The 13,029-nt window shown below is 46.1% G+C and overlaps 1 protein-coding gene across 3 annotated transcripts in view; it reads left to right on the forward strand.

Moving 5' to 3' along the window:
- LOC119458654 (glutaminyl-peptide cyclotransferase) overlaps positions 1 to 13,029 on the forward strand; it is a 60,645-nt gene that overhangs the window by 20,497 nt on the left and 27,119 nt on the right. For all 3 annotated transcript variants that reach the window (XM_037720515.2, XM_049671354.1, XM_037720516.2), the window contains 2 exons: positions 1,011 to 1,169; positions 2,688 to 2,798. In XM_037720515.2, coding sequence (XP_037576443.1) covers positions 1,011 to 1,169; positions 2,688 to 2,798 — 270 coding nt within the window. The remainder of the gene's footprint in view (positions 1 to 1,010; positions 1,170 to 2,687; positions 2,799 to 13,029) is intronic.

Raw genomic sequence — 13,029 nt, forward strand, 5'->3', positions numbered from 1 at the left:
TGAAACATTTTTCTGCACACTGATCGCAGTTTTATCAAACCGATTATGTTTTCAATGCATTGTCACGTGTTATGCCTTGACTGTATTATTTTAAAAATTTTTTATTTATTTACTTTTTTTATTTTTCGCTTTTTCAATATTATGCAATATATAAAGTCCTTTGTAACTCTGTAATGTATAATGTAATTTTTTTTTCACCTCTTGCTGTTTTTTTCGCAATGCTTATCTGTCCATTTCTTTTTTTCTTCTTTTTTTTTGAACATATGTCTGCTTTTTGTTATATGCAAATTTCTTCGTCTTGTGCCTATGTTTGATTCCTTGTAGCATTGATATTTTTTAAACGATTGTATTTTTTGTAACATACGCCCCCCTCACCCTACGGCTCTTCGTAGGCCTGTGAGGTATTTCTAAATTAAAAAATAATAAAATGCGGCACGTGTTGATGGCTCTAATCGCTGCTACTCGTGGCAGGTAGAATCGGCCACTGTTTTGAGCTGCACGCCTGTCTCATCTCGGTCCTGTACATGGCAGTAGGTACATGCCACTGAAAACCAATTATCTAAATGTGTTTATAACGTACTCATCAAGTCAGGGCTCTCGACAACATACCGCCAGCCATTTTACCCTTTCCTTGCAGCCGTTCTGTTGGAGGAAAACGCGGATTTCAAGCTTCTCAAGCTAAAATTAAGGAAAACAATCACACTTCTCTAGCAGCAGGCTTACACTCGTATTTTCATTTGATTCTTTGTTACTGCTGGCTATTATAAAATATATAATTGTTTATGTGTGGTATATCCTAATGAAACTCGAGAAAAGCTCACATTTGCCATCGATCTTTTGGTAGTCTTGGCGATCCGATTCTGCAACATAATTCAAGGCCAGCTGATCGCCGCATTCATAATCTAAACAATACAACAACCTGCAGGTGCGGACACTGAGAGGGCAGTGCTCATTCCATGCTTTTTCTGCTTACTCTTTCCTGGTCGTTTCCACGAACGATCACTGTGCAGTTCCTCCGTGAGTCAATGGAGCAACTTGACTGGCATGTGGAGGAGGACAAGTTTGAGGCCTCAACGCCACATGGCAACAAGGTGTTCAGCAACATCGTCGCCACCTTGGACCCCTCGGCCTGCCACCGGCTGGTGTTGGCCTGCCACTACGACTCCATGGTGGGGCACTTTACTGTTTCCTGTGCCAGCTATAGACGAAGCCACACAGTCGCAGAAACGTGTTCTTCCGCTCGTTCGGTGGTAAAATAGGCTCGGGTCAGTGACGCCTTCTATGTAATGATTACATTATATTTTTCAACATGCAAGTAAGAGACTTAATGCAACATCAAAGTACATGACATATACATACCTGTATCTTTTTTTCATATGTGACGCACTATTTTTTGGTTGTAAATACAAGCAGCGAAAGAAGTCTCTATCCTTCATAGCTTTGCCTGCTGTGTATGAAACGGAGTATAGACCCTTTTCACCGTACTCCCATGGGTGCCACCATGTTTCATCATGCACCATGTTTCATCATGCACCATGTTTCATCATGTGGTGACGTGTCCATTGCTTGCCAGTCTGTCTCCACTGCCTGTGTTTACAGCGACAGTGCACGACACCAATGCATCGCTGCAATCCGCTGTTTCATCATTTGTCATTGACAAAATAAATGGGTGCACGGCATGAAACTTTGGCCAAAGCTTCAGCCGAAGAGTAAATGTCACAGATCCACCCTTTCGAGCTCATCACACCTTGTGCAAAACATCCATGCTTTGAAGTTTTGTGGTAGTTTGAATCTCTCGTTCATCTCTCGTTTACATTGTGGCTTGTCACGAAGTGTTCAGCCTTGAACATTCTTACGTAACACAGGTAAACCATACCTGTTGACATAATGGCATACTCTCTAATGAGCGCACTCATTATCTAATTTGTGACTGTGGGTCAATGGCTTTGGTGCACGAAGCTAGTGGAGACCGGAAAAATAATATTTACTAGCGCCTACTAAATTTGTCTACTAAATTTGTGGTGTCATCAAATTTTTCCCGGAACATTGCCTTTGATCAAAAATAATCACAAAATTTTTCCGCTATGGCATAACGTCGGTTTGAATCAGATGACGGTTTGACATTCCGGGCTTGTAGTGCTACGAAACAAGAACGAAGAAAACCTGGGAGCACAGTAGTTGCAGTAAAGCAGAGTTACCAGAATGCCATTAGCGAGTGGCACATCTTTTATTGATGCTTCTGCATTGTGAACACAAAACACTGTTGAGCTGATTAGCTTTTAGAATAAAGATCCATGTGAGAATGCGACTGTTGTCAACCTACTAATCATGAGGCAACCTACACAAGTATGTATGTAACAGCATACTTAGCAAAAAAAAGTGGGGGGATTTGGCATCCTCAAACTGCATCGTGCCCAGTGGGTTATGAGGGATGGGGCTCTGGATTCATTTCGACCGTCTGGTGCACTTGCACCTAGTTAAATATAAATACAGGAGCGTTTTTGCATTCTGTCTGCTGCAACTTGGAATCAAACCACCGTGGAGGCGATGCAGCGGGTCTTGAGGCCAGAAATGGCTAGGCACGGTGCAAGCGCCACCTGTTTATAGTGAGTGCAGTGAAAAGGATCTTTAGTTCATGTGTCATAAGGGTTGCGTTTATTCTGAGAGTTGCTTTCTGTTGTGACCAGGTCCACAAGCGCGGGGTGTTCCTGGGTGCCACCGACTCTGCGGTGCCCTGTGCCCAGCTGATCTACTTGGCCACAGTGCTCGACGACAAACTGAAGGAGCAGAAAAGGCGGGTAAGGCCAACACTTGTCCCGTAAGCGGACTCTGTGGCTGTCGCCACTGTGCCAGCAGTTGTGTTGTTGAGCATCGTGAACTAGCACAGTGGTGTCACAATTGCAGGAATAAGACACCGTTTAAGTTTGTTGGATACTCACTAGTACGATTCCACGTTAAAAAAGGCAGAATGAAACAAGTGAAAATCACATGCAACACAAAATCAGTTAATGACGCCTTGTTCTTGTTTATGTACTGACGACTCTTTACTCGTGTTTGCTTTATGTTGTCTGAAGAAAAAAAGAAACTGCATCAGACAGTTTGCAGAAAGCTTTGTATAAAATTGCAGACCTGCTGACCCTAGTTTCTATGGGGCCCCTCTTGCTGGCTGCCGGGGGAATGACTGGCCATGGCATGGTCCGAGCTCTCGTGCCTCCAATGTTGTGGTCTCCTACGGCCTAGTCCGGGCACATGGGCACACTACCAGCAGTTGAACCGGAGTTACAGAATACTGATGTTAGCTCAGTTACAAAAAAAAAAAAAAGCTTAAACACATTTGTGTATGCAACTGCTGTAGCTTACAGAGTAACTGCTGTTACGTTTTGCTGTGTCAGTAGTTGATGGAAATTTTGCACCATATCTGTCACAGTTATGTCCACATCTGTGTTTTGCGTATGACCACACAGTCTCTACAACTTGCCCAAGTATGAAACATTTGCTACGGAGGAATTAGAATTAACTGAAATTTTGCACCAATATTGTCTACAATAAGAAAAAACTGAAGAGGTTTCCATAAATCAGCTGCTGTAATAATCGGTAGCATAGCTACTTACTGATAGCTACTTCATATAGTAGCATGAAAGTGTGTTGCGACTTGTAAAGGCTATATCTTTGAGCGCATCCAGTTCAGTGCCTGTACATTCTGACTGAGGTTTGCGAAAGCAGGTCATACATTTCGAAGTAATCAACTGTGAGCAAAATTAGTGCTAGGTGCATGTTGGCCATCGTATTAAGTGGCGCAGGTTGAACATAGACACAAAGACATACGACAACACAAGGTGTTCGCCCTGCGACATTTGATACAAAGATCATGTACCAACAATAAGATTTTATCATATTGAACGTACAGTAAAACCTCGATAATTCGAAGGTCGGCGGACAGCGAAAATTCTTCGAATTAAGCGGATTTTCGAATTAACCGAAATGAATAATAAAAAAAGAAAACAAGCAAGAACTTGCAGCAAAAAGAAATCACCTTTATTTTCCATGTCCGAGAAAAATTACTCAATGTAATTACCGATGCGGGATTACTTGGCGCGCTGGTTCGCCGCCCCTAGTGCCATGCCCTCCAGCTGGCTCAAAAAACGTAGCATACAAATATCACCCGCACTGCACTCAACAAAGTTGCGGACGATGTTCACGGAATCGATAACTGCCGCGAAAGCGGGCGTGGTGGCGCGTGACTCCAAAAATTTGGACTTGCTGGATATTCCGGACTTCAAAAATGCACCGTCAGGGTTCCCATTGAGTTCATGCATTTTCGCACCCAATTTTTCGGACGAATTGAGACCCCAAAGTTCGATTTTGCGGACTAAATCGCTCTTTCCGAGCCGCGCTACCCAATCTTGAAGGCCGCCATGTTGGATTTTGCACTGGCTTGGATTCCAGTGGCTCGCTGTGTAGCCTCCAAGATTGGAACGCGCGCTATCAATAGAGAGCTAGCGCAATCCTCCAGTCTCGGAGGCCATGCCCGCTCTTCCTTGGCTGACAAAACGCTCCAGAGTACTGCTCTTTTTCTTTTTTCTTAGTAATGCGCTCAGCACTATCGTTGTAACCATTTATTGTGGGATGTTTTTTTATTGCGACACCAATTATATGGACACTTCAAGCGGATTTTCGCTGTCGGCGTCGCCGCCCTGAGGTTCCATACAAAGTCCAAGGGCAATAAAATCAGCGCTGCGCGCCCGCCGTATGTGCTCTTCTACTCTTCTAACTGCGTACTTAGTGCCAGAGCGGTTTCTCGCGCGCACCGTATCTTGAAAGCGATCTCCAGACGGCTCTGACCTTTTGTATGCGATGTGCTCTCGCCGCTCAGTTTCCGTTGAAGCGATAGACCGAAGAACCTTAGCGGCCACGCTCGTTCGTGTGCGCTGACACCACGCTTGTTAATTCAGTGAGTTTTTTTTTTTTTTTCTTCTCTCAAGTTTCGGTTGCTATTTTGAACGTGGCGTGTACACCGAGCAGGTGTCTCGGAGACCCATGTCTCAAGTGATCGGCGCTACTTCCTGTACCAGGGTTCGCACAGCCCCTTGAAATCCTTGAATATCCTTGATATTGACAGTATAAGTTCAAGGGCCCTTGAAACTACTTGAATACCCGTGGGCTCCTTGTAATCCTTGAAAATCCCGTGGGATTTGTTCCGCTAGAGGAAATTAACGATGTACCTCCGCAAGTCATGCTGATATTTAAGGCCCTTTCGCTTACGAATGCCCATGAAAACAAGCTGTGTTGCCTAAAGGGCAACATCAGGAAGTTTCGGTTTTAAATCTCGCAGCCCCTACGTCGTCTGGCAACTAATATGCATTGGAAATCCAATCCAATGCGAGACATATCGCTCGCTCGGCTTGCGTATAGTGCCTAGAATATACTCTAGTGTGCCGTCCACCGAGAGTCTCCAACGCGGGACGGTGGCGCGGGCTGTGATGCCTGCCGCCGCGGGCCACCAGACGGCGATGCCTGTCGGCACCATGCTAAATCCTGCGGTGTTCGACTCGCGTTCGTTTGCGATGCGTTGATTGCTACGCGTCGATTGCAATGCTTAGTTCATTTCTCGCCTTGCTGCCGCTTTCGTTGCAGTCTTTTCTTATTGTGAGTGGGTTTTTTGCATCTATGTGTGCACTCGTCTGTCTAAAGAAACTTTGAACAGGTCGCGAAACCGCGATTTCCCAGAGACGCGGAAAGAAACGGCTCATCTCATTACCCAGCGCGTCCGCAGACCCCGAACGTATTGCGGATTGGGACAAGAACATAAGAGGCAGATCGCCGGGCAAATGGGGAGACTCGCGTCGTGTCTTGCCTGAAGTCCGCCCATGTCTCAGCATGGTCCGGCACAGTCTCGAAGTGCAGCGCACCAAGCGGCCGGCGGCGGCAGGCATCACACTCGGTGCCACCGCGACACCCGCTCTCGGCACACTAGTATGTGTCTTTTAGGTACTATAGTCGGGCCGTTTGTCGGCCTCGTGCGCGCCATTTCAGTGAAGTTCGCGTTTGCGTTGTGTGTTTACTTTGACAAGATGCCAGGCGGGAAGTGCAAGTTTCAGCCTGCGTGGCTGCAACATACGGACTATCGTCACTGGGTGAGACCGGAACCAAGCGATCCTTATCGAGCAATGTGCGCATTATGTCAGAAGACGGTCGACATTGCAACGATGGGGGAATCTGCCTTGAAGAGCCACCAGAAAGGCGAAAGGCGACGAAGTTTCCGTCGAACAGCCAAAGAAAGAGAAGCGGAGATAACAGCTCTTGAAAGAGAAATTAATGCGAAAATAGGGCTGCTTTCCTAAGTCATGTGAGGAAATAAAATTACGCTAACACTCCTTGAATTCTGCCTTTTTGCATCCTTGAAATCCTTGAAATGTCCTTGAATTTCCAGCCAAATATTGTGTACGAACCCTGCTGTACCTTCGCGAGAGCTAAGCGGTGCGAAGCTCGTTTCTTGGATCTTCGTGGCGAACTCCGTTGGCGGAGATCGCCAACGCGGTGACGTTCGTATCGACTGTACACGGAGACGACGTCATTGCTGCGCAAATCCAAGCAGGTCGATCCCCTCCAAGCGTAGTATGAGGCAGGGCATTATTAGAGATTTTTTTAAGCCGCACTAATAACTTTTTTTTTCGGCCGAACGAGTCTTCCGGACTATTTTTCAGTCCCCTCGAGCTCGGAAAATCGGTTGGTGACTGTACGGAGCGCCCTAACCTAACCGCCGCACGTTGCTACTAGCCGGAAACTTCGAATTATCCGAATAGAGCCGCGCGGGCCATTCAAATTATCCGGTAGAATTTGCATTGAGAATGACGGGACCACTCAAATTCTTCGAATTAACCGAAATTTCGAATTAACCGAGTTCGAATTATCGAGGTTTTACTGTATGTGGTGGCGCGGCCTCAGAGTGGGGACAACTTGGGCTAGAAAGTATACCGGCAGCTAAGAATAGAACGGTTCACCAATGTTGGGTTGACAGCGCGGTGCAGTGATGTGATGTATGGTGTCAGCAGCTCAGAAGAGTGTAGTGCGGTGTGTAAACTGTAGCATGATGTAGGATTGCCCTTGCTGAGCTTGCTGGTTCATATCCGTAGAAAAGATTGATGAGCACGAATAAAGGCAAGGTTGCGTACACGTAGACGAGACAAAGACTTTTTGAGCAGGTTGGCCTTGTCTACGTGCATCTCACCCTGTCTCGGTCTTCCATTTCATGTGATCATTGATCTTTTCTATTGGATGTAAAACACTGTCTGATGCTCTTCACACTGAGGATGCTGCAAGAAAGCAGATGGCCAGGACGGCACAAAACAAAAAGATGGATAACTGGAAATCTTGAGGACACCTCTATATTCTTTAAGTGTAACGGCAAGTGATTAACCCCTTCAGATACCAAATAATTCTGCCCATTGACAATTTAGTTCCACCACATTTCTTGTATCTTCTGAATCATGAAAAGCATGCAACTTCAGAACTGATGAAGAATTTTCAGTTCTTCAGTAAGTTTTGTCAAGTTTATAAAATGTAGACTCCGTGCAAGAGTTCTCTACGGGAATGTCAGACATGAGAACAAGTACTTCACGTTTAGTATCTTCGTAAGGAACCTGTTCAACCACTTGAAAAAGATGCTCGATGTTAAACATTGTGAAAAACAATAAAAGTGGCGAACTCGTTACATAACATCATACATATGCCAGGAGCAAACACCCAGTCATGTACCTTCCAACTCGTCTTACTAAAATTAGTACCAATGTGAATTTCACAAAATCGTGTTTTTATGGCACGTACAAAAATGCAAGTGTTTTAACTATTTACAAACTATGGGTAAACCGTAAACATTTAAGTGACAGTGTTGATGTCCTAAGGATTTCCTGGCATTTTTCACTGCAAAATAAACAAGGCATTCCACAAACATGAGTCACGCAAATGCTTTAAAGCAAGAACTATGGCATAGGTGCAACCTTTGATTATAAAATTAAGAATGTTGTTGTGACCAATGTACAGTTTGAGCCTAAGTTTGCACTAGGTGTGTGTGAATACCGAACAGTAGATTTCAAATCAAATATCAAATTGAATAAAGAAAAAAAAATCGAATATCGAATATCACAAAATTTAACACATAGCTTTCATGCTTCCAAATTTTATGCAATAAACATGGTGCGGAAGATGCTCAGGAGGCTATTCACATTACTTAACACGAATCTTGCTAGCTATCAGTAACTTACGCGCCTATTAATCGTGATGTGCTCTACTCTTAATAGAGGGAAAAGCAAATTAGTATGCCAGCACTGATGACAACTCAGCTCGTATACGAAGGTTTGGAAAATATTTTTGATCGATAGAATATCTGTCAAATAGAATTAAATGCTTTTTTTCCTCTGAAGCTCAAGAAAAAGCTATGTTTTCTCCTAAATACCAGTGGGGGTTTTCAATTTAATTGTGGGCCATACTGTGCATAATGGCAATCTTCTATTGCTTACAAAGTGTTGCTTTGCAGTGTTCTTCCATAAAGCAGGAGCGCTTTTCCATCTCTGTGGCAGGTGGTTTCTGTGGGTTATTATCAGCTTGTTAAGGCCAATCAGCACGACAGATAAAAGTGGGGAATGTGCATCACGTCACTCAACACTACTCCGCACAGTCATAGACGCCGACAGTAAAGAGTTCTCGAATCGGGGGGCCCACGGCAAGTTAGCACAATGCCTTCCCCTTTCTTTTTTGTCGTTGGCATCCATCTACCGTCAGTGTAAATGTGTCTGCAGCCGGGAATCAGTACACTGTCACATGATTAACACTGTTGCGCGAAGTGACGAAGGGACGGGACTTGAGCGAGAAAAACAACATGACACCTGAGCGCTCAGGTGTCGTGTGTTGTGTTTCTTGCCCAAGTCCTGTCCTTTCGGCGCTTTGCGCAACAGTGTTAATTAAGTCACACCAACTAGCCCGTTGCAGAATTTTCCTTTGTCACATCACATTTTCAAGCCACCATGACCGTTGTGCACCTATGAACAGCGTTCAGAACGAGGGGCCACCAAGTGGTATCTCGCAAAGATGGCGGCCGTAAACATGCAACAGTCATCTCGTGCACTCGCTTTCGTTGGCAAGGCGGTTTGTCGACTTTCTGAGGGTCGTGCGATCGCTGTGGATAGATCTGACTCTATTCGGTAACCATTATTTTAGTTGCAGGCACCTGATGACGCAGCTCCAATCAGGCCTAACGCGCTAGACAGTGTGGCCGTGATGAAAATTCTCCGCCAGCCAATGTCGTAATGGGCCGCAAACTGTTGCAGAAAGCTTGTTGTTATTATGTTCCTGCGGGTGGCTCATCAGTGATCGGCCACGAAATCACGTGTACGGATTACATTGACGGCCGGTGAAGCGGCGTCAGGGTCCACGGTTGACCAGCAGGCAACTACCGCGAGCACGTGTGCCAAGTTCATCTGTGTGCTCGCATGTGGGGGGAAAGCTCACAACTGTGCAAATAGGCATGCATGAACTCTGAACTCGCGTATTCGATGCCGCGTCTTCTGGTGGCTACTCAGACTGATCTTCGCACATGCTTCTGTGCTTTCCACATGTGCAGCTTTTATTCTTCCCTCTGTTCGCATAGCATTAATTGTATTGATCGGTCTGGTCAACCTGGTAGAACCTTGTACCGATAAAGACTCTGAACCTTGGGAACGCTGCACGCCTCAAGGCACCGACCACGGCTGGGTCATTCACCGAAGGTATCGATATTCTAAATATTGAATATTAGATATTTGATTCGTGAGTCGAATTATTCAAACATTCACTATTTGATTTCAAATCGAATATTCGAGTATTCGCACACCCCTAGTTTGCACACATTATTCAGCAGCTCATTTTCTGCAATAGGTTTGTGTGCTAGACAGTGAATAGTTTCTTCGAAGTTGATAACCTGGTGTCCCTTGTTGCAAAAATGTGCAAAAAAAGTTTGATGCCACACTTTACAGTAGGTGCACTTTGTTAGCTTTGCTATGTGATTGTGCATAATGCTATTATTGACTTGACTTTTTAGAACATTTTGTTACGAGCAACTGCTAGTCTCTTAAGAGTTGCTTTATGATTTAGTATACCTGTAATACCAGTATTCACAATGTACTCGGAGCAGAACTGGGGTGTGTTAGATGTCAAGCACGCACTAAGCAACCATGGGTGCTCAATGTTTTCAGTGGCAAATGCAATTGCGTTTAGTGCAACCGAGGGGATTGTTTCCTTACACAACAGTCACTTTCTAGAGTAATGATTAGCTCACTTCGTACAGTGACTGTCAGTTTTGTTTGAAAAACTTTGAAAGAAAATGTTGCATTTGCTGCTGCTTGATGTTCGCTCACTTTCAAAAAAATTGCATTTTTAAACATACTGTTACAGGTAACTCTCCGTGAAAAGAGGGTTTATTCGGACGCAACCGACGGTCTTGGGCGCCAGCCGAGGTTCTGCTATCGCTAGGAGAATGTCTTCTTCTTCTGCCCCCCTCGTACTCCGTGTCCCACTACTGCTTGTGGCACATACCCAAATCATACAAGGCTTTCGCGCTTGTAACACATCCCCCCACGTAGACGAAGCCCACCGGGCAAGTCAAACAGCATCTCGAGTGGTGCAGGGCTTCAAGCGGGCAACATGAGTCACTTCAGTCTTTGAAGACCGTCGACCATTTGAAAGGAGACGTGCTATGCGGTATGTCAATTCGCTTATACGATCTAACACAACGTAAGGTCCAACATAGTGCGCCAGTAGTTTTTCGCACAACCCACGTTTTCTGGTAGGCGTCCACATCCACACTAAGTCACCGGGATCATATGTGACGTGTCGGTGTCGGCGGTCGTAACGTGCCTTCGAGCGATCTTGTGAAGCAAGAGTGCGCAAATAAGCAAGGCGGCGGGCTTCTTCTGCACGACAGATTGTCTCCGATATGCAGGCATCATCGTGGTTCAGAAATGGGAAGATCGTATCGAGGGTATAACGTGGCGGCCGAGCGTAAAGAAGAAAGAAGGGGCTGTAGCCGGTAGTTTCGTGCTGGGCGGTGTTAAATGCATAAGTTACGAAAGGTAGAACGCTGTCCCAGTTCTTATGATCCGTCGACACGTACATGGACAACATGTTCGTGAGAGTTCTGTTGGTGCGTTCCGTAAGGCCGTTTGTTTGTGGATGGTACGGCGTAGAGTGTCGAAAACTTGAACAACACAGGCGAAGCATCTCTTCAACCACATCTGCAGTAAACTGGCGCCCGCGATCGCTAATAACGACTTTAGGAGGCCCGTGTCGAAGGATGATAAAACGTAGTAAGAAAACGCACACGTCGGCTGCAGTAGCCGATGGTATTGCGGCCGTCTCACAGTAGCGTGTCAGGTGGTCAGTGCACACTACGATCCAACGATTTCCACTGGAGGACCGTGGAAATGGGCCGAGAAGGTCGATCCCGACTTGCTCGAATGGAGTCCTTGGGGGTGGCACAGGGTGTAATCTACCAGGAGGAGGACTTGTGGGACGTTTGCGACGTTGACATTCGTTGCAGCTAGACACGTACTGTTGCGTCGTCTGACGCATATTAGGCCAGTAAAATCGTTCTTGAAGACGGCAAAGCGTTCTAGCTGCTCCCAAATGACCGGAGGTTGGTTCGTCATGCATAGCCCGCAAGATGGAAGTGCGTAGACTTTTCGGGACCACCAGGAGATATCGTGAGCCTGTGGGAGAATAGTTCTTCTTGTACAGAAGCCCATCACGTGTGCAATAACGATTGGCTGCTGATTTCTGTTTGGCAGCAAGCAGTTTTAAAGTGTCGTCGTTTTGCTGCTCAGTCTTAAAGGTATTGAGATCAGGAAATGCTGGCTCCTAAGGCTACGATGTAGTGGTCAAAGTTGTCCGCGTCACAGTCCGTCGTGGGAAGCGGTAGCCGCGACAGGCAGTCGGCGTCGGAGTGCCGTCGACCGCTTTTATAGGAAACGGTGAAGTCGTACTCCTGTAGACGGAGTGTCCAACGTGCAAGCCTACCAGATGGATCGCGCAGATTGACGAGCCAGCACAGCGAGTGATGGTCTGTGACGATGGTGAAAGGGCGTCCGTACAAGTATGACCGAAAGCGCTGTACTGCGAAAATCACCGCGAGACATTCTTGTTCTGTGACGGTGTAATTGCGCTCGGGCTTGCTCAGAGAGCGACTGGCGTACGCTACGACGTGTTCTTTGGTGTCGAAGCGTTGAATAAGAACTGCGCCGACACCAATACCGCTAGCATCCGTGTGCAGTTCAGTGGGAGCCAAGGGATCGAAGTGTTTGAGAACTGGATGGGACGTCAAACGGAACTTCAATTCACGAAAAGCACACGCACATTCTGGGGTCCAGTCAAATTGAACGCCTTTCTGAAGCAGACACGTCAATGGATGCGCGATGTGAGCAAATCCGGGAATAAACTGACGGAAGTATGAGCACAGGCCCAAGAAGCTTCGTAGCTCTTTTACTGAGCGAGGTTGCTGAAAGGCTTCGACCGCAGCAGTTTTTGCTGGATCAGGTCTTATGCCCTCTTTGTCCACTAGGTGGCCTAGAACTAGTGTTTGGCGTTCTCCAAAGCGACATTTCTTGGAGTTTAGTACCAAGCGTGCTTTGCCTAGGCACTCTAGTACAAGATTGAGGCGAGCGTTGTGTTCACTAAACGTGCGTCCGAAAATCACGACATCATCCAAATAACACATGCAGACTTCCCACTTCAAACCACGCAGAATGTTGTCCATGAAGCGCTCAAAAGTTGCAGGTGCGTTACACAGCCCAAACGGCATCACATTAAATTCGAAAAGTCCGTCGGGTGTCACGAATGCCGTTTTTTCCTTGTCTCTCTTGTGCATCGGAATCTGCCAGTATCCGGACCACAAGTCTACACTCGAAAAGTACGAGGCCGAAGAAAGGCAATCTAAAGCATCATCAATCCGTGGCAAAGGGTATACGTCTTTCTTAGTAACGGCGTTGAGGCGGCGGTAATCAA

Source organism: Dermacentor silvarum, chromosome 7, assembly GCF_013339745.2.
Source record: "Dermacentor silvarum isolate Dsil-2018 chromosome 7, BIME_Dsil_1.4, whole genome shotgun sequence".
NCBI classification, from domain to species: domain Eukaryota; kingdom Metazoa; phylum Arthropoda; class Arachnida; order Ixodida; family Ixodidae; genus Dermacentor; species Dermacentor silvarum.